We start from the raw sequence: 25143 nt of genomic DNA on the forward strand, positions 1-25143 counted from the left end.
TAAATCCACCCATTTGCCTATCTTCTCTTCCAGGTAGCTATAGATTTCACGGCCTCGAATGGGGACCCCAGAAACAGCTGTTCCCTGCACTACATCCACCCCTACCAGCCCAATGAGTACCTGAAGGCCTTGGTGGCTGTGGGGGAGATTTGCCAAGACTATGACAGGTATGAGACTCCTCATCTCTGTGGGTTCCTGTGGCCCTTGCATGACCCTGGGCCAAAGAATGGAAATGAAGTTATGCTGAGGCTCATGAGGGGACAGAATAAAGCTTTGTCCCAAATGTGTTATCCTCTCCACACCTAGAGAAACTGAGTTCATGCCAAGCTCACATTGACCACCAAAACAATCCTCTCTTAGCTTTCTTCTCTTACTTGGCTGGCAGGACCACTGGATAGCAATTTTGGTTTCCCTTTTGTAATTTCAGTATGTGCCTTGCTACTGAAAGTTTGGTTCATGGACCAGCAGCATAACGTCACCTAGGAACTTCATCAAGTCCCACTTGAGAATCTGAATCAGCATCTGCACTGTAACAAGATTCCCAGATGATTCGTGTGCACTTTGGAGTTTGAGAAGCACTGGTTTATTGGGCACTGTTCTATCTGATCCTCACATTAAACATCCTGTCACGGGTGTTGTTTAACAGAAGAGGAAAACTGTGCAGGGAGGTGAAGTGACCTGTGCTCTGCTCCACGCCCAGGGGCAGGAGTTAAACCCAGATCCAGCTCATTCCACAGCATAAACTCGTAAGAGTGGGGTTTCATGGACCTCAAAAGCTGTTGGTAACTTTAACAGAAGGTGTGTGTGTGCCCACGACAATGTGTGTATGTGTTTGTAAGTCTGCATAGAAAACACGATTTTGAGATCAGATCAGTATTACATTTATTTTTACTTGATAATAAATATTGACCTTGCCCACCAAGAGAATTCCCTGTAAGACGTGATTTACATAAATTACATTGAACTGAATTTATTCTGCCTTTCTATTATTTCCAGATTGAGGTGAAGTTGTTCACATGTTTGATCAAGAAGGCTCTTTGAAGTAGAACCAGTGTAAATATAAATATGGGTAAATCTCAGTTGACAGCCTGGTCTGATTGTAATATAGGACTAGTTTGTAATGAGCAGCAACTAATTGACCCATTAAACCAGGAAAATAAAGAAAGTGACTCTGTCCTCCAGTTTCAGGGAGATTTCATGGAATAGCCTGATTTCTGTTCTTTCTAGTCTCATAATTGGTTATAAACCATGATAACCTGATACCCAGACACCACAGGGAGTGACGCAACCTAGTGACCAGAAAGGGCAGAGAAACGAAAAGGACAGGTAATAGGAAAGCTTCCAGCAGTGGACTTCCCACTGGCGAGTCTCTGGATTCATATTGTTCATCACCAATAACTCAGATGGGTGTGAAGCCAGTTGGGGATGAATGAACACGTACAGTCAAATCTGACATTTCTAAACACAAGGCCCCTGCTAACACTTCCTCTTTTCCACATTTGGAACAGAGGGCAATAATAACATTTTTAATTACCTTGTTAAAATGATACTTGTACTTAACCTTGAAATATTGTCTGTGAAGACAACTTGAATCTCAGCTCTGATTTCTTTAGGCCCCAATTCGGGGAGGTTCTTAGAGAGGCTTGTGTCATATGGAGATTTCTACCAAGGAGGGAAAAGATGGACATATATTGCATCCTCACTGTCAGAAACTTCTCCAAACATCCCCAAAACAACAACACAGTAATTCTCTCCTTTCTCTCTCTCTCACTCTCACATACACTCACACACACACACACACACACACACACACACACACACACACACACACACACACAAGTGTGTCCATATGAGAGAAGAAGGAAGAGAGGGAACATCTGGATTCTTAATAACTTTTAAATGTTGAAATTCTCATAAAAGAGATAAAGTAGGTAAAAGCACTTAATACAACACAATAGCTGCTTAGTAATAAAGTTGACTCTGACCGACTCTGCAAGGCACAAGGCAGTGTAATAATGAATTCCAAAGAGGAGATTTGGTGGCCTGGCCAGAAATTAAGATGCTGACACCCAGAGTCCTTGCTGCGGTTCTGCAGCAGATTTACTGGACAAGCGGCAGAACTTCTGTTTCCTGATTGCCTTGCATGAAAGATGCAGATACAACAGTCAGAGGGACCTGCACATCTTAGAGCTGTTATCCCTTTATAACGTGAGCCAGACAAAGCCTGGGGAGGATTTTGTATTCCCTCAAAAATACCGATTCATTCTAAAAGTAAGAGATGACACTTTGGGGGTTACATGAAGAATCATTGCAAATGATTCTTTTAAAAATTTAAAAATAAAATACCAAAGTTGTCAGCCCCAACTGGCCAAGAAAATCAGGTTTCTTCAGCTCAGTGGAGCTTTTTTATTTTTCATATAAAGAAGGCACCTCAGCATTGAAATAGGCACACTAATCGCTTCTTGAAAACTGACAAGGTTCCACCGCTTCTCCTCTGTGTGGGTGGAAAGACAATAGACAGGAATTCAGGACGTTTCAAGTCGGGGTTTTGGAATTAATTTATTCTTGCATCAAAGTCAGTGAGGTTGTTGCTCAAAAAGAAACACTTCAATAAAAACTGACAGAAGGCGCCTTTCCCCCTCCTGCAGCGACACGGAGGTTTTTAATCCCCAGGAGGCTTGGAAATTCCTCCCAGCCTCTGACAGCCAAGGGCTTTCTTCCTGCCTTGTACAGTCACTGTTCACGGGACATGATGAGCTGATCCGTGAAGCTGAACAGCTTGAGAGAGGCGTGAAGCTCGGAGTTCTCAGGGTGGCCTTGAGGGGAGGCCAGACTCAGGTCCTGAGCCCGGAAGGCAGCCCTACCAGCTAATTTTCTCTGCACCTCTGAGAGAGAGACCCCTGCCCTCTCTCCCCTCCAACTCCCCAAGAACGTGCACTCACAAACGAACTCATCTGTTCCCGGTTGGTTATAGCCCTTCCCCAGCTCCTACGAACAACCTGGTCTCTTTAGGCTGCTCAAGGCCAAGGTGGTATCCATTCCTTGGGCTCAGCAGAGATGTGAGTCTCTGACCACCTGCCATGTCCCTCATAGAAAGGCTGGTCTAGCTGCTACCAAGAGAGTATAAATACGGTACATTTCTCGCAAATACATACTGACGTTTGATAGGCTTGGCCACCCCAGAATAAGGCAGGGGTACTGGAAACCACTGAGGCAGGCATCTCCTCTGAGGTGTGCTCAGAGCAGTGCGGAGGCAAGGTTAGAACTGACACAGTGCAGTTTGAGTGCAGAGGGTTGGGTTAGAAGTCGGAAGGCAGGGTCACATCACAGTGCTACCTTTTCCACTCTGCTGACACCAGTCCATTGTTCTCAACCTTGGCTCCACATTGGAACCACTCAGGAAGCCTTAAAACAAGCTGGTACCTGGGCCCTACCCCCAGACACCCTGATTTAATTAGTCTGGTGCACATCCTGAGGATCAGAGTTTTTTAATTCCAGTGGGCATCCAGGGTTGAGACCCAGAGTCAAATTGGGAGAGATAGGTGAGATGGAGCGGCTGGGGACCTACTGGGTGCCAGGCCCCTCACGCAGTGCTGTAAAGGCACAGAGAGATTAATAAGCACGGTTTCCCCTCAAGTGGCTCACAGTCTCATGGGAGAGAAAGGCACATAAATGAATCACAGCCCTACATGGCCTAGGTAAGGATGGGGACGCATGAGGAAGGAAGGATTAACTCTATCCTTTGTGGGAAGAGAGATTGACAGTCGAGGAGGGCCTCCTGAGGGTGGTGAGTTCTGCTAATTCTCTTCTTTGTTGTTATTAGCACATTATTCTGAATCATTAGACCAGACCAACCTCCTATGAAGGGCAGAGTCAACAGGGTCTTGGTGACAGGAGGGCCTGGGTTCAGATTCCAGCTCTGCTCCCTTTATTCTCCTGAGGTTATACTGGGCTTTGGTTTCCTTGACTGCAAATGAGAGATTTATCTAACTTCCCCTGCAGAGTGGTTGTAAGGATCAGATACAAAAGTTTTGCCTTTTGTACATACTTGATAAGTGATAGAGGCTATTTTCTTTAATACTCTTACACAAAAGGGAAAAGGACCATAGTGTCAGACTTAAAAGTCATTTTGGACCAATGACCTTTAAAATTTTTTGGCTCACATACTCCTAAAAATAGTGTTAAAACATATAGCCCTCACACACTTTTGCATTGAAATCTAACATTTTCCATCAAGAGTTTAAATAGTGACAAAGAATGAAAATTCTAGTGTAATGTAAATATGGACATTTAAAAATAAAACTCTTACCTAACTCTTGCAAATGCATCCAGCAGAATCTAAATGCCATAGCTATTTGATACCCACCATCGTCCATTTAAAAAATGCGCGAACACTTTCATCAGTTTGAGCTGAGAATTTTGTTTCTTCTTTTTCTTGAACTCATATTTACATTCCCTTCCCCCATAGAACTTCATTCCAATGTATCTTTAAAAATTTGGTTTGAAATTCCTTTATTGATCACTGTATCACACATGTCTCTAATTAAAATATGAATATAAATTTTTAAGTTTCCAATCTCTAAAATTCACTGTAATGAAAAGATTCCAAGTATTTAAAAAATATCTTCTGGTTTAGTTTTTATTATAATCCTTATTAGTGTGTAATTGATCATAAATATTTGTGAAATTTCAACACCTGATTATTGTCTATAAAAAATAGAAATGAAAAAATCTTAATGAAACAGATAGTAGGTTATTTTCCCAATTAGTTTACATATCTGTGGATGACTGCTACCTATGACCAGAATGGGAAAATCTAGCATCAATTCTAATCCAATTTTTTGTTTTTATCAATGTAAATACTAAGAAAGCTTGTTTTTATAAGTCCATGGTAATGGAAAGATTTTGCCTATGAGCATTATGTAATTCTTTCAATTCTAAGTTTTATATCAAAAAATTACATATCTATCATCAAAAGGTATTTTTAATGATCTACCGCCTGACATCAGCACTTCCTACAATTTTTTTAAAGCAAAAATGAGCAAGTACCTGACTTACAAAAGGATTTGTTTGCTAGTGAGTCATTCACATCAGGAAGTATCTCTTTATTTTCTTCTGTGGAGCTTTTCCACTCGGGAGCAACGCACCATGGTGGCTGAAATTCCTAGTGGGTGAGCGGAGGTTAATTGGGAGAGGGGAGGTGTGAATGAGGAGCAGGTATTTCCATCAGAGATGTTCCCAGAAGATGAACTTCAGTAATTTCAGTGGGGAGGTAGAGGAACTGAATACTGATTTCCTTTAAAAACAAAGAAGCCATGCTCTCATATCCCTCGAAGGGCTTTGCATTTCCATGTACCCTAGCTTTAAGACCACTGCTTTAGAGAACAGCCTTTATTAAATGTCTAGTTGTTCTGAAATGCTGTTTTGCTCTGAGTTCATCTCCATTTCCTTATGGATGCAGTCGTTTGTCTTTTCTTTTATTAATCTCTTGCTTTAGCCCACTTTTCCTTACCAGGGAGGGTAAAAATGCATCTTCCATCTGCAGATCATCTGATCAAGGTCTTTCCCTAAGAAGTTCAAGACAGCAAGCTCATTGCCACTGAAGACCCTGGGCTCTTAGATAGTATTTTATATTATTTTATTCCAACAGTAAGAAATACTGCCTTCAGCAATGTGGTGATCTGCCCTGAACTTTCCAGGTTGGAAGTTTCTACCAATCAAGTCCTCAATAATTGCTAAATGACCCCTTTACTCAGTGCTGCTGGATCCTATCTTAAGTTCCCTGATGTTTTGGCATGCTGATGCTTGCTTGTGTGCTCAGCTTGCCTTCCCTTGCCTCTTGCATAATAAGACTCCTCTCTTCCTAGTTTTATTTCTAACCAGGGAAAATGAATGCTTAAATCTATTGTGCTTAGGCTTGAATATTTTTCTTTAGTATGTTTATTAGAGTCTTTGTGACTACAGAGAACTGACGCTCTTCTGACTCATTAATTTTTCCCCTTGTAGGTGAGGCATTTTCCCTACCTCCCTACTCTTGAAACTCAGTTATATAACAGTGCATCATGCTCAGCAAGCTTAAATTCGCAAGGGTGGCTTGAAGGGTTAAAAGGAATATCATTATGTCTGGAACACTGGTTTTGTGATTAGAAATGGGTGGAATATTAAATCTCACCCCTCCTAAACTTATCAAAGAAATTAAAAAGAGTAGAGCCTTCTAGGTTTCTCTGTTTTGACTTCTGAGCCATCCAAGTTGGAAGAAGCAAGACCCATCCTCCACCCAGAACAGTTTTCTTCCAGACTTAACTAGAAAGTACCTCTAAAATCTCCCTTGCTGATTCCTCCCCACATTTGCTCACCTTTGTCTTGGCTAAGAAGGAATTTCTGAGACAAAGTATTTCAATATTTCCAAGGACCAGAAGTATTTTTTTTTCTCAGAGCTGTGGCTAATCCTTTATAAGATTTTATGATTTCTTAGTTATCATCATTAATACCTTTTCTAATACCTGCTAGATGCAATGCCCCACGAAACCCATATTCACACAACAGAAAGGGAAAGAGGGAACTGGTGATTTTCTGGCAAATTTAGACATTGATTTCAGAGAATTCTGGTTTCCCTATACCTCTCAACCCCTACCCCAAATTTGGTCAAATGGGCTGTATTTTGGTGAAGTTCTATCAAAGCCATCATTGGCTACTGATAACCTCTAAATCAGTTAGATAGTGATGGGTGACGGTCTGGCTTTGATCCTTTGACTTCTCAGCTTGGGGCTCCCCTTTTGCATCCAGAGACATTCTGGGACAGTGAGCCCTTATCTGAGTTTCCTTTTCTCCTTGGCTGGCTCTGCAAGAACTGCGAAATGGAGGAACAGTTCCAAGAACAAATCTCAGTTGTGTTTTTAATGGGAGAGAAAGTAAAAGGTAGATAGCCTGAGGGGGGCATGTCTTCTTCCAATAGCAATACTCCAGAGTCCCACTGCAACAATCCCCTGACAGCACAAATTTTGCTTAAGAAGAATCTTATTTGTGATCTGGTCAGGAGGCCCAGTTATGGGAAGTGCAAGAGGAAATCACATTTAATGCTGTACATAATCAGTAAGTTATGATGGTATAATAGAAAAGGCATGGGCTTTGGAATCACACAGTGCTTGCTGGTAAACATCTTAGGTCATTTTCTTAGCCTTTCTGAGACTCAGTTTATTCATCAGTAAAACAAGAATAATAAGTAGGTGGACCATCAAACATTGTGTGAAAATTAACTAAGTATGTACATGGCCTAGCAACATATCTGGCATATTGTAGTGCCAATCAGTGTTTATTCTCCTCCTGCCCATCGTCTCACCTATAGTATAGGAAAGCAGTAAAATGATGAGCTTTGGGGATTATTTCTTGATTTTAGTTGCTCACACTATTGCTATCGCCTGTTACCACAGGTAATCAAGAAGCACGAGTCAGTATTTGGCATAATGACCTATTCTAGCAAGGTAATGCAAGTTCGTGTTTTTCTTCCTCATTAAATGGACAAATGTAGCAACTTCTTTTTTTTAATTTCAGTGACAAAATGTTCCCAGCCTTTGGGTTCGGTGCCAGGATACCCCCAGAGTACACGGTGAGTGAGTGTTTTGCTATAAACAAAGGATGAGTTGGGTTTCCCTCACAGGAGTCTCACTCTTTCGACCTTTGAAATAATTATGTAAGGGCCCAAAGAGGCAGAAGTGGTCTTCAGAACCAGTGAGCTTAGCTCCTCGGAGCCTCTGTTTTGATGACAGCCAATCTCCTGGTATTCTGTATTGGCCTTCTCAGAGTCATTTCCAAATGAAGTGTTCCATTGTTTAGCTTCTTATAGACATAGTCAGAGACTGTGGAAACACTCAGAAGTTGATCTCCAGTGGCTCAGAACCCATGTATTCAGATCTCCCCTGGAGAAAGACCCTATTGACCATGTTGACAGTGAAAGTCCATGACAGTGAGGTCTATAGACTCTCTCATCCCAAGTCCCTAAGCACCAGTCTTTTGTGGGAGACAGAGAAAAATCCTGAAGAAAGCACTGCTCGAGCTCAGAGAATCTGGAGCTGAAAGGCTCATGTAAAGACACTGGAATCCTATTTGGTCTCGATGCCGATTTCTCACAAAGAAGGCAGAGACTGTACGTGGAGAGATTTGTGCTGCAGTGGAACTGAGGCATTCTCCCATGGTATACCAGATGGCCCTGTGGGACACTCTCCACAGGGGACTCAGCCTCCCAGGTGGGAGAACCTTGGAGAGGAGCAGGGCTCCTGCTGCAGCCTCAGGAAGCCTCTGAGGTCCCAGCTAAGTACAAGCAATACCACCCAGTCATCAATTTCTCTTTTACTGACCTTGTCTGAGCTGCACAGCAGGAGGCAGGTGCCAACTTTTGCTTCCACCCCAGAGCCATCAGACCAAGGGCCTTCAGTGAAAGAGGGAGTTCACCTCCCTTTTCCTGCTGGAGTGAGAGATGATGGAGTAGCCTGTCTCCCTGACCTGTCCTCCTCCTTGTTTGCTTTGCAGCCCACACTGGCCTTCCTGCCGACCATGCTACAGAATTCTAGAAGCATTTGTCAGAAATGAGTACATTGTGGGGGAAGAATATAGAACAAGAGCTGTCGACTGGTTGCCTGTAGACATTAGTCAGGCCATATTCTATTTGACACACAGTTGTTTTTTTTTTTTTAAGAATTAGACAATTTCATATAAAATGTCAGATTTCTGGCTTCTCTGGAAAAACTGAAAGGCCTGATAACACTATAATTAAAAGATTACACATAAAAGTATTAGCCAGAGCTCAGGAGATTCAGTCCCCTTCAGATGGGATATCAGTTCCAGAATGTGGGCGGGTGGGTGCCCACCTTCCTCACAGAGGTGCTGAGTCTCGAGCCTGGAATGCACCTGGACAACCACCAGTCCAGCTGCCCTGAGATGCTTGAGTGTCCTCCTCACATCCCCCCAGACAGCCTTCCGGTCTCAGCTTGACCCAGTGGGGCTGAGGACAAAGGTGTGCAGCATACCTGGCTCCAGGCCTTCCTGTCCTCACGCCTGACATCTGCCTGGTCACCCTCCTGAAGCAACTTCTTCTTCTTGCTGTTTGCTAAAGTCCTGATCCCCTAGCTCCACTCTGACTGGCAGCTAACTTATTACTGCTGCCCTAACAGTCACCCCTTACGTATTCTCACTCTGCTCCCCCAGAGCCATTCAGATACCCTTTTCCATGCCTCATCTCCCCTCTGCCCTAGACAGGCCCTGATGGTCTCAGCAACTCAGGTGCCCCCTAGAGTGTTTACAAAATTACCATGACTTACTTCTTGAGGATAAAATCTCAGTTTGCATTGAAACTGAGCCACAAGCACCTCCGCCTTAGTTTGTGCTCTCCTGGGACCTTGCGACAAGGATTTGGAGGCAAGCAGTTTATTTGAGAGGTGGAGGAAACCTCAGTAGAGAGTGGGGAAATGGAGAGAAGTCAACATAGGGTTTACTAACAAGCCATTACCAGCATGGACAGCCAGAGCTGAATCCCGGGAGACAATGCAGAGCACACACAGACCCCGAGGGGTAAGAGACCTGGGATATGGACACACCACCTCCCATCAGCCCATGATGAAGAGCTACTCCCTGGGGACATTACTGCCAGGGGACATTAATTCCCCACCATGTTTAGCCTGTCACTTGGGCAGGCAAAGCAGGCTCTGGAAGCCCAAGAAAAACTTAAGGTAAATAAAGCACGCAGGATGGTTGGCAGTCAGTTGAGTTGCCTGGAAAAGCCAAGGGCAAGGGAGTGTGAGCGAGGCACCGACAGCATCAGCTCTGACCCCCACTGAGAAAAGAGGGGTCTTTTAACACAATGACCTATTTTCTAGGCCCCAGAGAGTCAGTCCTGTGGGAAACAGCCTTTGAAATGGAAGTCTCAGTAAAATTCCAAGTGACCCAATAAAAATGTCTAGATGCCAGGACACCCCTCTTATTTTATCAGGTTTTAGAAAGAAAAAAATAAACCACATATTATTTGACCTTGTACATATGTCCTGCCAGGTAGAGGAATTTGTGTTGTAATTATTACTTTATTACTTTTCCAAAAGCAAGAGTCTATTTTTACCTGTATGTATGTGAAAATCCTCCTGCCTGGCAGCTCTGTATATTATGTTAGAATGAGTCTTAAATGTCAACAGCTTTGCTGGAGCCTTTGTAACCATGGCCATGTCAAGCAGACAGCTTAGGTTATTGAGTTATCATTTTTTAATCACTGGGTCCAAATAGAACTCAACCAAATCTAAGTCTCTGGTCTGTGGCCACTTCTATCAGGAAGCTATTTGGAGTTACATTTTTATGAAATATTTTCTTGGATTTTTTTTCATATGCCTTATTCTCCCCCTCCTGCCAGCATTTATCTGATTCTAGAAAAATCTCCCTGTCACCTCAACTCCACAGGGAGCTTAGAATCCACCCTCCATCTCAGAGTGATTGTGTAAAGGCTTAAAATGGTTCCCGCTGCTTGACACATAATGAATGTAATGAGCATCTGTTGGCAAACTCTAAGCCCCAGTGCCTCCTTACTGGATTAATGTTGTCATTCTCCTTTTTTCCTTTTGTAAATTTTAATTGGTGTCCAGGTATCTCACGACTTCGCAATCAACTTTAATGAAGACAACCCAGAATGTGCAGGTAAATCACAACGTGAAAGGAAGTCAGTGTTTCACAGCCCTTCCCTTCGTACTTTTCCCATTTTAGTTTCTCTCTCTTGATGCAGTATGTCAGTGATGATTGTCCACAGAGGAGAAGTAGGCTGGCTGGACCCAAATAAACACACTACTCTGAAGGCCACAACAGAGCAGAGATGTAAGAGCTGGAAAAGACAGAATGCAGAAGAGACCTTGAGCTTAGAGCAAGCATATTGATTCCAATTCTGGATTCTTCTGGCCAAAAAAAAAAAAAAAAAATTTGAGGGAAGGATCACCTGATGGGCAGTGATGAGGTACCCCTCTTTCTGCTTTCCAAGTTATCATCAAATATTTATTTTGCACAACTTCCTCTCTGTGAAGTAATAAGGAAAGGGGGAAGCGTGGAGATCATGTGACACTTTCAGCATGTTGGCAAAGGATATGCCCGCAGCAACTTCAAACAAGTCACTTCATGGTATTGTGCCAGAAAGAGCCTTCTCAAAGGCTTTGGTCTGTATTATGTTATTTCCAGCTAGAAATTCCCCAAGACATTCCACAAAATAATGATGATGACTATGATGATAAATTGTATCCTAGAATCATTTTTCCTGATTTCTAAACAATAAATAGAGCCAAGTACACCTGTTGCTATGAAAATGGTAAGACATTTTTGCAGTGGGCTGGTGGAAATGTCTGTGTCTCTCCTCCTTCCTGTAGAGGAGGAAGGGGCTGAACAGGGTTAATTCAGATCCTGTGGGTGATGTAGCACATCCCACAGTTTCTTTCACAAATTTGGCACTAACTGTCCAAGAACATGACATCAATATCCCCGGGTCTGCACACAACAACCTATGAGACCAGATCTCCATTCTGCCCTTATTCCCTCTCACCATCCCTCACGCCAAGTTTATTACAGTTTAGGCTTCCCTCATCTCAAACCATTCCCACTCTTCAACTGTAAGAATGGTTTTCCATCAAAGCAGAATGAAGGACATATCCAGTGTTAACCCATTTCACATCTTAGAATTCACCTGCCTGGTATTTTTGGAAGAGAACTCAGACTTGTTTATCTTAGGCAAAACCTCAAAAACCAAAACAGATAAAGAGCTTCTGTTCCACATCACTTAACTTCAAAACCAGGCTATGTAATGATTTTTGGCACCTGTCTTTAGAATGGCAGACTTTGGGGCAGGACAAAGAGAATGAAGCATTTTCAGTCATTTTCATACACATTTTGTTACATGCATGTGTATAAAGGCAGAACAGAACACAACTTGCTCATCCAAGATGCCCAAAATCTGGTTGGCCGGATGTGACAGGAAAACAATCACAGGAGGGGCTTTGTGGGTCTCTCTGGCTTAAAACAGGACCAGTGTGCTGTTTCAGGGTAGAAAGGGGTGCAGGAGGATGATATGAAACAGGGGAAGAGAGAGGTAACACAGGCACAGACACAGAGAGGACCATTTGAACAAAAATCATTGGTAATGGGACTGTCTCTGTGGGATCACAGTTAAAACATTCAGTGTGCAGCCAAGACTTATGCTGGGAGGAGCTACACTAGCAGGGCTGCCTCTTCCAGCAGAGCCCACCTGTCATGATCTCTTGGATGGAAGCCCCCCTTAAATGAGGGGTGCCCGTGGTGATGGACGTCACTCACTTGTACTACAGTCCCCGGCAGATGACTGTGACCGTCATTTTGCTCATTCATCACACATTTGGGGAGCAGCTACCATGTGCCCGACCTGCCTCGAGCTCATGAGAAAGAAAGTCACAATTCCTACCCACAAGGACTTTAACATCTGGAGAGACGGTTGTGGGTACACATCACTCACATAGGTGGCCTGGGGTGGTTATACTGGAGTCAACAGGATGGTGTGAAATGGTGTGAAAATGAGAGGGATGTTAAAGCTGTGAGCATGGCCCTTAGAGCCAGACACACCTGGGTGTGAATCCTGAGTCTGCAGCAAACCTCTCTGGGCCTCAGTTTCTTAACTGTAAAATGGGTACAATGTTGGCTTCATTACAATAGGAGGATCTAATGAAATCTATTGTGTAAGGTGAGACATAAGGGAGACATTGGTGGAAATGATCGCTTTTGATTTGAACCTTTAAAGAAAATGATTTTAGAGCAAAATGATTTCTCTCTGAGTTTTAAGTTGTAGGGTTGCAAAATATTCCCAATATGAATCCCTTATTTTTGAAAGTGTAGAAAAAGATTTGGGAATACATAGGTTTGTAACTGACATTTTTTAATGGGTCTAGAATATTCTCTTTGTCATAAAAAGCTTGTTTGTATTTTGTAGCAAACACAATTATTCATTAATAAATTCTTCCCAAGTCAATTTCAAAAAAAAAATAAGTAAAATGAATAAAGAAAATGATTTTAGTGGGAGTGGAGGCAGAAATACCAGCCCAGATGTGGTATTTTCTTTTTTATCTTAAGAACATAAATGTGCTATTGATAAGGACTATTTGGGGGAAGTTAATGCTTCATTTGTGTGTGTGTGTTTGATTATAAATTTATTTAGGGGGACTATTTAGCTATTGATCTTTGTCAATTCCTCAGGGATTCAAGGAGTTGTGGAAGCCTACCAGAGCTGCCTTCCCAAACTCCAGCTCTATGGCCCCACCAACATCGCTCCCATCATCCAGAAGGTCGCCAAGTCAGCATCAGAGGAGACCAACACTAAGGAGGCATCGGTAAGGAGAGGGGTGGTCTGCCTGCTAATGGGCATTTACCTATCCTCACCTGGATACTGGCCATAGCACCCATCCCAATCTGACAATAAATTTGCATTTCTACCTGTGTGAGTTTGAAGAAGTGACTTAACCTTCCCCCTGTCCTCAGTCTCCTCACCTGGAAAATGGGGATAATCATGCCTATCTCTGCTGGATTAATATGAGGTTTAGAGATGACACAACTCAAATGTCTGCAATGTTACCTGAACACAGAAGGCTTTCAACAGGGAAAGCCACTATATTCACTGGAGTGTAGGTCATCCTCATAATACTCATACTCTCCTTCAGTTCCTAGGAAGGAAAAAAAAAACTACTGTCCAAAACTAAGCTTGCTTTCCAGTGTACCCAGACTACAGATGGAAGTGAAGTAAAACAATGGGTTATTCTTCCGCCTGGTGGTCAAGTGAAGTAACACACAACATCACAGTGAAGGTTTATTTCAGGTCCTATTAGTGGTTTTCTTAAGAAAAATGCAAACCAAGGTTACAAGGCCAAATAGAGTTTGTTTTTTCCCCCTAATATATTAGACTTAAATATATTGCTGTAATAGATTTTCTATGCATCATTTTTCAATACCGTCATTTTGTCCTATATCCTTTTTTAGCTTTATGACCTTTTCTCAGATGTAGCAGAATATTGCTGTGTCTGAAATTTTCTCTGTGACTTTATCCTGGGTTCCAAGACACTGAATTTGCATGAAGAACATGATATGCTGCTCCCTCACCTTCTTATGTGATCTCATCTGACCCCCTTGCCCTGTGCCTGTGTTCTCAGCTTCTCTCATGTTAGGATCGGCTGGACCACACTCCTGTCTCATGGCGACCTCTGCTCTGTGCACTGCAGCACACACCTCCCAACTATTAGGGACACTGACCTCATACTTATATTCCCTTTCTCTCCTCATCACCTATTTTTCCCTTTCTACTGAAGACTCATTCCTATTAGCAAATAAAGCATGTTACAATATCTCTTGTTTAGGTTCAAAACTCTCTCTCAACACCACTTTACCCTTTAGGTACTGTCCCTTATTTTACTCTCTTTTACAGCAAAATTCATTGAAAGAACTGCCCATATTCACTGCCTCCATCTCTCCTCCCATTGGCCCTTCCACCTGTACCACCCAAACTTTGCTCCCCAACACCCCTGTGAAGACCACATCTGTAAAAGTCAATAGCATCTCTATCTTGCCAAACCCACAGAGGCCTTGAAGCAAATCTGAATCCTCTCAGATGCAAGATTTAGGCATAGGGTTGGACAGGATCAGTATTTCATTTTATTTTTAACCTTTTTTTTTTCATCACCAGGGCTTCAAGTTCAAATACTTCAAATAATACCTTGCTCAGAAACCAAAGACATAAAATAGATTTTAAGAAAACAGACTATTTTTGCTAAATATGGGCTGAAGGATGGGGTCCAAACTTGTCTATTCTCCTTGACTCCCTTTATCCCCAAGAGCATCCAAGACATCCCTAGGGCTCCCCGGAGCCCAATTTGAATCATCTGGGGTACCAGGACTCATAGGAGTAAAGAGAATCTGACACAGGTCTGAGTTCTGGACTAATACAAACCAGCATGAGGTTTTGGCTATTACTCACTCCTCCAGGGACAGATGGGTATGCTCTGAAAGGACAGGTCAGGAAACAGTACCGGAAGCATCTAATCCACATCTCCCCAAATAAACTCACTCCTATAGGCCAGGAACACTGATGCTTTCCCCCAGCAGTTTCCATTATCTTTTGAACAGTGTGTGGTCCAGGGCCCCTTGTTATCACTGATTGCTAAGGGTCCTAACCTTGAACCTTGAACGCAAGTGGTGCCAGGAAGTCTGTGGCTGTAGGATTTTCTCCTCAGTTTTGTGGAACTCTTCTAGAAAGAAAAAAAAGTCCTCTCCTTATGTAAGCAGGACCTCAAGTACATTCAAAGACTATAATATTTCACCCATGAGCACTTTCCTAGCCTGACTTTGGAAGCAACTGTTACTGCGACCTTTATTGGAAATTTCCATCAGGGTTTTGATCCAACAGTCTGAAGCCTATTACTTTTAGCTAGATTAAACCTGGAAGAATCAGGTTCTAGAACCTTGACAGTCTCTTCAGACCAGAGCTTCTTAACTATTTTTGTTCCATGGACACCATTAGCAGCTGGTGAAGCCCATGGACCCCTCCTCAGAAGGACCTTTAAATGCACAAAATAAAATATATGTTATAAAATAAACCAGTTATATTGAAATGCAGTTAGCAAAATATCTTTAAATGTGACATAGAAGCATCATAAATATAGTAATAAAATTAAATTATGAGCATTTGTGGCTGGCCTAATAATTCTGTAATTTCTAAGCAGTGTTGAATGTAAATGACACATTGAGATATTTGCAAACACTGTAAGATAACAAGAAAGTATTCTGTGATTTCTATTAGTGACACAGTCACAAGTACAGTTAAAACTAATTTTATTTGTTGATTATGTTTAGAATTGAAAAAAATGATAAGTTTTAGATAGAGGTTAGTGAAAATAAAACTTTAATTTACCCCAGCTGCACAGACTGCCTGAATTCTTTCAACTCAACAGTCCACAAGCCTAGGTTAAGAACCCCTGCTCTAAATGAAAAGCCAGCCACATTCTGCAACCTGTTTTTCAGTGGCTTGCTAGGTGAGAATGGCTTTTTCATTTTTAAATGGTTGGAAAAAATCAAAAGGAGAATAATATTTCATAGCACACAAAAATTATATGACATTCAGGGCTTCCCTGGTGGCTCAGTGGTTGAGAGTCCGCCTGCCAATGCAGGGGACACGGGTTCGTGCCCCAGTCTGGGAAGATCCCACATGCCGTGGAGCGGCTGGGCCTGTGGGCCATGGCCGCTGAGCCTGCGCGTCCGGAGCCTGTGCTCCGCAACGGGAGAGGCCACAGCAGTGAGAGGCCCGCATACCGCAAAAAAAAAAAAAAAAAAAAAATATATATATATATATATATATATATATATATGACATTCAAACTTGTGTCCATCAATAAAGTTTTATCCGAACACAGCCATGCACATTCCTATCAAGCACTGCCTATGGCTGTTTTCATTCTAACAGGCAGAGTTTTGTCATTGCCACAGACATCATTATGGCCTGCAGAGCCTAAAGTATTTATTATAGCCCCTTTACAGAAAATATTTTGCCAACGCCCACTCTAGACCACAACAACTCTAAACTTTCTTGATGTGGTCGTGTGACTGTCAGGTTGTTTGCTCCTGGGGTATTGTAGGGGGCAGGTAGGGGAGATCCGTGCCCTGGACCATGAGGATTGGATCAGACAGGAGTTAGGGGAGGGTGGGGAGTGGACGATGAGAGCACAGAAGGGTGATTCACTCATGAGCCCACCTGCTCAGGAATCAGGATGAGTCTCCAAGGTGTGGCATCTGCCATGGCCTCCAAGGCACACCCTGGGAGGAGTCATTTCTGGTTTCCTACACTGCTTCCCTCCATCCCCAGGCCACCAAGCTGCCTCCTTCTGCCTTCTCCAAGTTGCCTTCTCCTTGCAACTCCCTAGCTCCTCCATCACTTCACCCAACTGAAACCTTCCTTCAAACTCCCAGGTCACCTTCTCTGTGAATGTATAAGACTTAAAAAGCATAGGTATGGGTGAAAATTGACAACTTGAATGAATTTGAAAATTGATCAACTAGAACTAGGGTTGGGTAGTTAGTGGACATGGAACAGAATTAGTCTTATATATATATATATATATATGTATATATATGTTTGTTTATTTATTTATTTATTTTTGTCTGCATTGGGTCTTTGTTGCTGTGCACGGGCTTTCTCTAGTTGCGGTGAGTGGGGGCTACTCTTCGTTGAGGTGCACAGGCTTCTTGTTGTCGTGGCTTCTCTTGTTGCAGAGCACAGGCTTTAGGCACATAGGCTTCAGTAGTTGTGGCATGTGGGCTCAGTAGTTGTGGCTTGTGGGCTCTAGAGCTCAAGCTCAGTAGTTGTGGTGCACGGGCTTAGTTGCTCCACGGCATGTGGGATCTTCCCGGGCCAGGGCTCAAACCTGTGTCCCCTGCATTGGCAGGCAAATTCTTAACCACTGCGCCACCAGGGAAGCCCCAGAATTAATCTTTATATTAAACTGTATGGAAAGCATTCAGGACATGTGACTGTCTTCATCATAGTGTGAATTTCTCTTCTCTCTAATTGTATGTTTGACTGAGTTGTTTTGTTTAAAAACATTTTTTTCAAACTCACAGAGAAAAATGGGAACTCTTTAGCACTGCCAGCCTATATGCAGCTTTCTAAGTGTGATTCTCAAAACCAGATGTTTTCAACATGTGATTATTCTACCTAGCATTTCTCCTTTGAAATGTGGCAACTTGGAATGGTTTCATCATCCCACATTTATTCCCTGTAGATGTAGAACATATTGCAAAGATTACATTAGAAATTCTTTTGGGTTTGGCATAAGCAGCATCTCAGTGACCTCCTTCCCTCCCCTCTCACCTGAGAGGCTGTCATGATGCCTCTAACGACTAAGGACAGTGATGTCCTCCACTGGGCCTTCCCTCTCCAGACCCCGTAGCCCTTCCCAAGCCCTTCCTGTGCTGATGAGCATGGAGCCTTCTCTCCAATCTCCAGCTCAGATGAGTCACCCACCAGCCTGTCCAACCAGGACTTAGAGCAGGAAGAGTCTTCTGCCCACATCCTTGGAGAAGGGCAGCCACCTGCAGGCCACTCACTAGTCCAGGGCACACAGCCTTCAGAGGGAGAGACTGTGACCCTTGCCTTTTCTAGCAGGGCTTTAGTGCAGCGCCATCCACTAGAAATACAGTGGGAGGCATGCAGAGATTTTAAATTCTCCAGTAACCACATTTTAAAAGGTGAATAGAAGCAGGGAAATTAATGTTAATAATACATTTTATTTAACCCAGTATAACTAAAACATTATCATCTTAAGAGGTATTCCAAATAAAAAATTACTAATAAAGTATTATACATTCTTTTTTTTTGTACTAAGTCTTCAAAATCCAGTGTGTATTTTATACTCACATCATCTCAATTTGGATGCTAAACTACCATAGAAAATACTTGATCCTTATATAGGTTTTATAAATTGATAATTGAGAAAGTGGATTCACATATTTATAGTTGCTCCAAACGTACTTAAAAGATTTCCAATAACTCAATCGGGTATCCACTTTTTAAAGTTAAATTTAAATTCATTCAAATGAAATAAAATGAAAAATTCTGTTTCTCCATTGCTTTCGCCACATTTCAAGGGCACCATAGTTACATGGAGCTAGTGGCTATTGTAAATATTAGGCAGCTCTTCTTTAGACTCTTGCAAATCTCCAAGCTGAAGAGGACCCTACGAATGATCTAGCCCCACCCCTCATTTGAGAGATGAAGAGGCTGAGACCCAGAAGTGTTAAGGGAAAATTCCCAGCATCTTTGGGCTTCCCTGATGGCGCAGTGGTTGAGAGTCCACCTGCCGATGCAGGGGACACGGGTTCGTGTCCCAGTCCGGGAAGATCCCACATGCTGCGGAGCGGCTGGGCCCGTGAGCCATGGCCTCTGAGCCTGCGCGTCCGGAACCTGTGCTCCGCAACGGGAGAGGCCACAGCAGTGAGAGGCCCATGTACCGCAAAAAAAAAAAAAAAAAAAAAAAAAAAAAAAAATGCCCAGCATCTTAGAGCAAGAGCCTTCGAAGCCAGCCCCCCTGACTCTTCTGCTGCTCTGTCTACACCCTGTGCCTTGTAACCATCACTAAGGTGATTATTAGAATTAACCTGCAATTACTGTGCCTGCATTTAAGCTCCATTCATCCTAAGTCTTCAGTGTTGAGGGTTGTCAACACGGGCACTCAGGAAAAGTCAGTTGTCACTTGCTGTGGTCATTATGCACTGGAGCTGCCGGAGTGTGTAACTGGCTTTGTCCTTGTCTCTCCCACCTCTCCATCCCCATCGTCTCCTGGTATCCCACCGATGGCAGCAATACTTCATCCTGCTGATCCTGACTGACGGGGTCATCACAGACATGGCCGACACGAGGGAGGCCATTGTCCATGCCTCCCACCTCCCCATGTCGGTCATCATCGTGGGAGTGGGCAACGCAGACTTCAGTGACATGCAGATGCTGGACGGCGACGACGGGATTCTGAGGTCGCCCAAGGGAGAGCCCGTCCTTCGCGACATCGTCCAGTTCGTGCCCTTCAGGAATTTCAAACACGTACGTATATCTCGAGGGCTTCCCCTGGGAGAGCAGAAGCCCCCCCCCCCATTTTTCCACCAGTGTTCATAGTGAAGCAATGCCAGCTGTCCCTGCCTGGGCCAGGCCGACTCCCACCCAGGACATGTAGAGCTTGACTTGCTGGAGAAAGAAGTATAACCTGAGTCATTGATGAGGAGTCATGCTAACTATGTAGCCAACATTTCACTGGAGCTTGGCCTCATCCACAGAATTTAGGGTCTCCAGTGTACCCAGGACTGCCATGTACAGTTGGGCAGGTTGTTCCCTGCTCAAGGTTGCCTGGCTGAAGTAGCAAAGAGGAGCTGAAATTCGTCCTTCGTTCTCCTTGTCAAGCCATGAGCCCTGGCAGAGGTCTGTGTTTGCCTTGGCAAAGTATATTTTCAAAATTATAGGAACTTAAATCCTGTATAAATGTACAGTAAGTAGCATCAAAGATTTATTCAATTCATTAATGAGGGAACCAGCAAGATAACAAAGTTAGTTTAAAGGATGATATTAAACAGTTGTTTGTGGTCAGTAGGAGAAAATGCTGGAATAAGTTTGCTAAGGCAGAAGCAAAACTGGTTCATGACCCACAGGGTTTAAAAAAAAAAATCTTTTCTGATTCATACAAAGTTTCCCTCTGGGATGGCGGTGGCCCTGAAGAGCCCTGCAGAGCCTCCCCCACTGTGTCACAGACAGCCCCCTGTATTCTTTCATTCCATGCCCCAGTGAAAGCTCCCACAAGTGTGTGGGCAGTGAGCCTGGGTGACGCACAGCAGGCAACTCTGCTACCATAACCCATCTTCAACTTGCCCAAGGAGAGGTTTCCAAGCCCCCAAGTTGTCTGCACAGGACAGCAAGGTGGGGCATCCTCTTCAAGTTGGGGTGCTCTGGAGCTGAATCACCCACAGTTGTGTTCATCAGTGAAACCACTTGCTCACATGGTGCCCAAGGTGGGGGGAGGGTGTTCTTCCAGACTGTGATGTCGCGCCCCGTCTTGTCAGCTGGACAGAAGTACCACAGGACTGACCACCACCCACAGCATTGCCTGAGTGAAGAGGGGTCCAAGAGCTTCTCCAAACCACCCTCTCCCCGCCCCCTACACACACACACACACACACACATGCCATGGGGCCATGCACTGTTGCAGCCTCCACCCAGCCCCTGCTCTCCCTCACACACCCACAGAGTGCCTGCTGTGTACTAGCACTTGCACCACAGTGAGAGGAGGAGCCATGGGGCCCAGCCTCCAGGAATTTACTGGAGAACTGCCCGGTTGGGACACAGGTGTCCGCAGAAAACTCTCACACCAAGCGATCTGTGGGCGATTGAGGTAGGCCACCCTGTGGCTACAAAACTTCAGAGAAGCGGCTGGAGCTGGGACATGAGGAGGACAGACCTTGGGGTGTGGGCAGGGAGGTGAGGGGCACCCGCAACAAAGAAGTGCCTGATGAGGGCGAGGAAGGGGGCGCACTCACTGCCCCTCTGCTCTAGGCTCCCGGCTCCCTGTGGTTTAGCACCCACCTCAGCTTCCTGAACCTCAAATTAGATACTGAGAACCGTTTCATTCTCCAAACTAATCTATTCTGAATTCAATAAACCATAAACAAAACTCAAGGTGAGGCACTGATATCATTTCATACAGCCAGGAACCCAGGAATCGCCTCTCTTTTTCTGCTCTGCATGGTAACTCAGAGCTTCGGACAAGGCAGAGGCTCTGAACTGTGTGGCTTGGGGCAAGTTACTTAACCTCTCTGTGTCACAGACTTTCATCTGTAAAACGGGGCAAATAACACACACATTGGAAGATTAGAGGTGGGGCTTATATAACGCTCAGCACAGCGCCTGGGGCATGTAGGTAGTTAATAAATGTGACTTTTATTACTGTTCTTGCCAGCTACTTTCATATTTTTTCTGCCTTATTCCAAGTTAATGGAACTCCAGGCCCTCTCTGCTCCCCAGAACCACCAGCACAGATATGCAAAGGGCGGGAGCATCATTGGGAACTGTGCTGTCCAACACAGTAACAAAGAGCCACATGTTGTTATTTAAATTTAAATTCATTAAAATTAAATTTAAAAATCAGTTTTTTGTCACACTAACCACATTGCAAGGGCTCAGTGACAGCAAGTGTCTGGTGACTACCACATTGGACAGTGTAAATACAGAATACTTTTATCATCCGAGCAAGTTCTGCTTGACATACTGTTCAGGAATATTTTTGTCTTCGAATAACAGCAAATCCATCTCACAGTGGATTACATGAGTGGTTCTTAACCAAGGATGATTTTTCTCCCCAGGGGACATTTGGCAATGTCTAGAGACATTTTTTTTAATTAATTAATTTATTTTTAGCTGTGTTGGGTCTTCGTTTCTGTGCGAGGGCTTTCTCTAGTTGTGGCAAGTGGGGGCCACTCTTCATCACGGTGCACAGGCCTCTCACTGTCGCGGCCTCTCCCATTGCGGAGCACAGGCTCCAGACGTGCAGGCTCAGCACGGGCCCAGCCGCTCCACGGCATGTGGGATCCTCCCAGACCAGGGCTCGAACCCATGTCCCCTGCATTGGCAGGCAGACTCTCAACCACTGCACCACCAGGGAAGCCCTAGAGACATTTTTGATGGCTACTTGCATCCAGTGGGTAAAGGCCAGGGATGCTAGTAAGCATCCTATGATGCAGAGGGCAGTCCCCACACAAAGAATTATCAAATATATCCAATATATCAAAATAGCAATAGTGCCAAAATTGAGAAACCTTGGATTATATAAGTACAAATATACTTTTCTCGTGTAGCTAGATGTTAGGGGCTGGTGGCTGCTGACATTAGTTTTTTCAATGATTCAATAGTGTCAGGACCAGCACTTAGAGATTCTTTTTGTTATTCCCTCACAATGATAAAATGGTTGCCATAGCCCTAGGAATCATATTCTAGTTAAAGGAAAAAAAAGAAGAAGAAAGAGAAACAGAGCCAGTGATGTCCGTTAAAGAGCTCCAAGAAACACCCCTCAGGAAACTCCCACTTGGGTCTCGTACAATGAAATTGGATCACATGGCCATCCCTAGATGCCAGGGAGACTGGGAAGTCAAGTCTTTATCTTTCTAAACTTTGTGTGAGCAATGACCAGAGAGAAAAGGGAGGAAATGACTATTGTGTCTTCCCCAGTGTAAAAGTGGACCGTGATCTAACACATGACCCTGAGCAGTTATTTATAAATTAAAAGAGCATTCATGGATACCAATGTCCAACATACTATGGCACCTTCAAAATGTGAGCAGTCGCTTTAGAAACACTCCTCACAGTGTTTTCAGATTGTTTTTAAGGTACGTGTCTCTTACATTTTGAGCCTCCAAAAAACTCTGAGATAGAATGAATTCCTGTTCTTTCCTTTCTTGTCTCAGAATATCGGGGCTTAGCAAAGTTGAATGGCTGAGTGACAAGCCACATAGGAAAGAAAGAGTTAGAAACCTGGTCATCTGGCATGTAGACCATCCCCCTTTCCTTCAGGACTTCTCCAGAGGGACCTCAAACATTTCTCTCTGCTTCAAATTTTCAACCTCTTCAGTAATTGCTAACAATGAGGTTCAGGCAATCTTACTTGCCCAGTGGCTGGGGAGTTAGTAGTGAGTGCCAGGGTCAGAGGTCAGGCCCAGCTCTGCATGAGTCCAGAGTCCATGCAGAATATCAACCTCTACCTTCCTCTGCCCCAAGGCCCGCAGTGAGTCCATAATGCTGATACAAGAAAGGCTACATAAATTAGCACAGTATTCAAGACTCTCCGTCACCTGGCCACAAGCTCATTTTCCAACTGAATGCCCCACCAATCCTGCATCCCCAACACACACACACACACACACACACACACACACACACACACGCACTTCCTTTAGAGCCCCATCAGATGAATCACTGTCCCTAGAATGATCAAATGCCAATCCTCTCCTTCTCCCTGTTTTAAAATATGCCCAATGTAAATGCCATCTCTTCTTGGAAGCCTGCTGTGATTTCCTCCAAGATGGCTTAGTCTTGGTTTTTTGTGCTCTGGTCACACAGTGTCTGTGACTCCCTAAAGCAGTGTTTCTCAAATTTCAATATGCACAGGAATCACCTAGGCATCAAGTTAAAATACAGATTCTGATTCATTAGCTCTGGGATAGGTCTAAGATTTTACATTTTTAACAAGCTCCCATTGATGAGATCTGCTGGTCTGTGGGATGTATCATGTTCTGCCTCATAGGAGGGTTAATTTTGGCCCCACCAGGCTCCCCTCACATGACTGTAACTTCCTAATGGCAAGAATCATAGACCCTATAAACGCTAGCATAGTACCTGGAACATAAATAGGTGTATGGATTTGAATGTAAATCAGACACAAAACTGCAAGGCAATTCTCTCTGCCATCCAGTGTTCACCCATCCTCAGGTGTGAATAGTTTTATATTTTGAGACAGACATGAAAAAATGTAATTATGAAATTAAAGGTTCATTTTCCAACAATCTGACAACTCTTGCTTGGAGTAGACGCTGACAAGTACAGAATGAATGATGAATGAATGAATGAATGAATGAATGAATGAATGAATGAATGGGACCAGCTGCTTAGAGCAGGACTCAAGTCTTTTGGGCTGATTTGGGTCAGATTCCCTTGGCCAAAGTCACTGTGATTTCTTCTTCCCTGTAGGCATCTCCAGCTGCCCTGGCAAAGAGTGTGTTGGCTGAAGTCCCAAACCAAGTCGTGGACTATTACAATGGCAAAGGGATTAAGCCAAAATGTTCATCAGAAATGTATGACTCTTCCCGGACACTGGCTCCATGAAGTCTACACACTTTTACAGAGTCCTCAAATACTATTCCTGCTGATACTTAATACTTCTATTATCCTGTACCTAAAAAGACACAAAGGTACACCTTTAAAAATAGCACGTTTTGGTGATTTTTAACTAACAATTTTTTTTGCATGTGTAGCCCTGAGGCCTGGATCTGCTAAGCCCTTGTATTGTTAAAGACTTTTTACAAAGAAACACAGATAATTATAACTTACTCTTTACATTACAGCATGTTGCCTTGATATAAAATGTTATCTGTATCTGTTTTTTATACAGGTTTGTTGAAATTTTGCTAAATTTCTTATTATCTTTACACTGTAAAGCATTTTGAAACATTTCTTGAATGTTGATAGCCAAAACATATTTGGTTTTATCTGCTACAGGATGAGAGACTTTTTAAAATGGCAGATGCATGGACTGTATTTTGCATGTTTAAAATAAAAAAAAAAAAACATGCTGTTTTTGCAGTTGTCATCCATAATTCCTCCCTGCTGAGAATGGTCCCTCCACTGAAAAAGGGACTTAGCCACCTAGAGGTGGTCTTCCTGAAGCGGGTCTGGGGCACCCAATCCAACACCTCTCAGACTTCCCTGTGTATACAAATCACTAGAGAATCTTGTTTAAATTTTTACTGTGATGCAATAGGTCTGCATGGGCCCAAGATCCGACAGCTCTGAGTCCCAGATGATGCCACTTCAGGTCCCAT

General features: G+C 43.5%; 1 protein-coding gene across 1 annotated transcript in view; it reads left to right on the top strand.

Moving 5' to 3' along the window:
• Nucleotides 1-24427, top strand: part of CPNE4 (copine 4) — a 606100-nt gene extending 581673 nt beyond the window's left edge. Inside the window, exons 11-16 of the mRNA XM_060099960.1 lie at nucleotides 34-167; nucleotides 7552-7606; nucleotides 10620-10671; nucleotides 13234-13367; nucleotides 19376-19612; nucleotides 24293-24427. Coding sequence (XP_059955943.1) covers nucleotides 34-167; nucleotides 7552-7606; nucleotides 10620-10671; nucleotides 13234-13367; nucleotides 19376-19612; nucleotides 24293-24427 — 747 coding nt within the window. The remainder of the gene's footprint in view (nucleotides 1-33; nucleotides 168-7551; nucleotides 7607-10619; nucleotides 10672-13233; nucleotides 13368-19375; nucleotides 19613-24292) is intronic.
• The last annotated feature ends 716 nt before the right edge of the window (nucleotides 24428-25143 follow it).

This window comes from Mesoplodon densirostris, chromosome 5 (assembly GCF_025265405.1).
Source record: "Mesoplodon densirostris isolate mMesDen1 chromosome 5, mMesDen1 primary haplotype, whole genome shotgun sequence".
Taxonomy (NCBI): domain Eukaryota; kingdom Metazoa; phylum Chordata; class Mammalia; order Artiodactyla; family Ziphiidae; genus Mesoplodon; species Mesoplodon densirostris.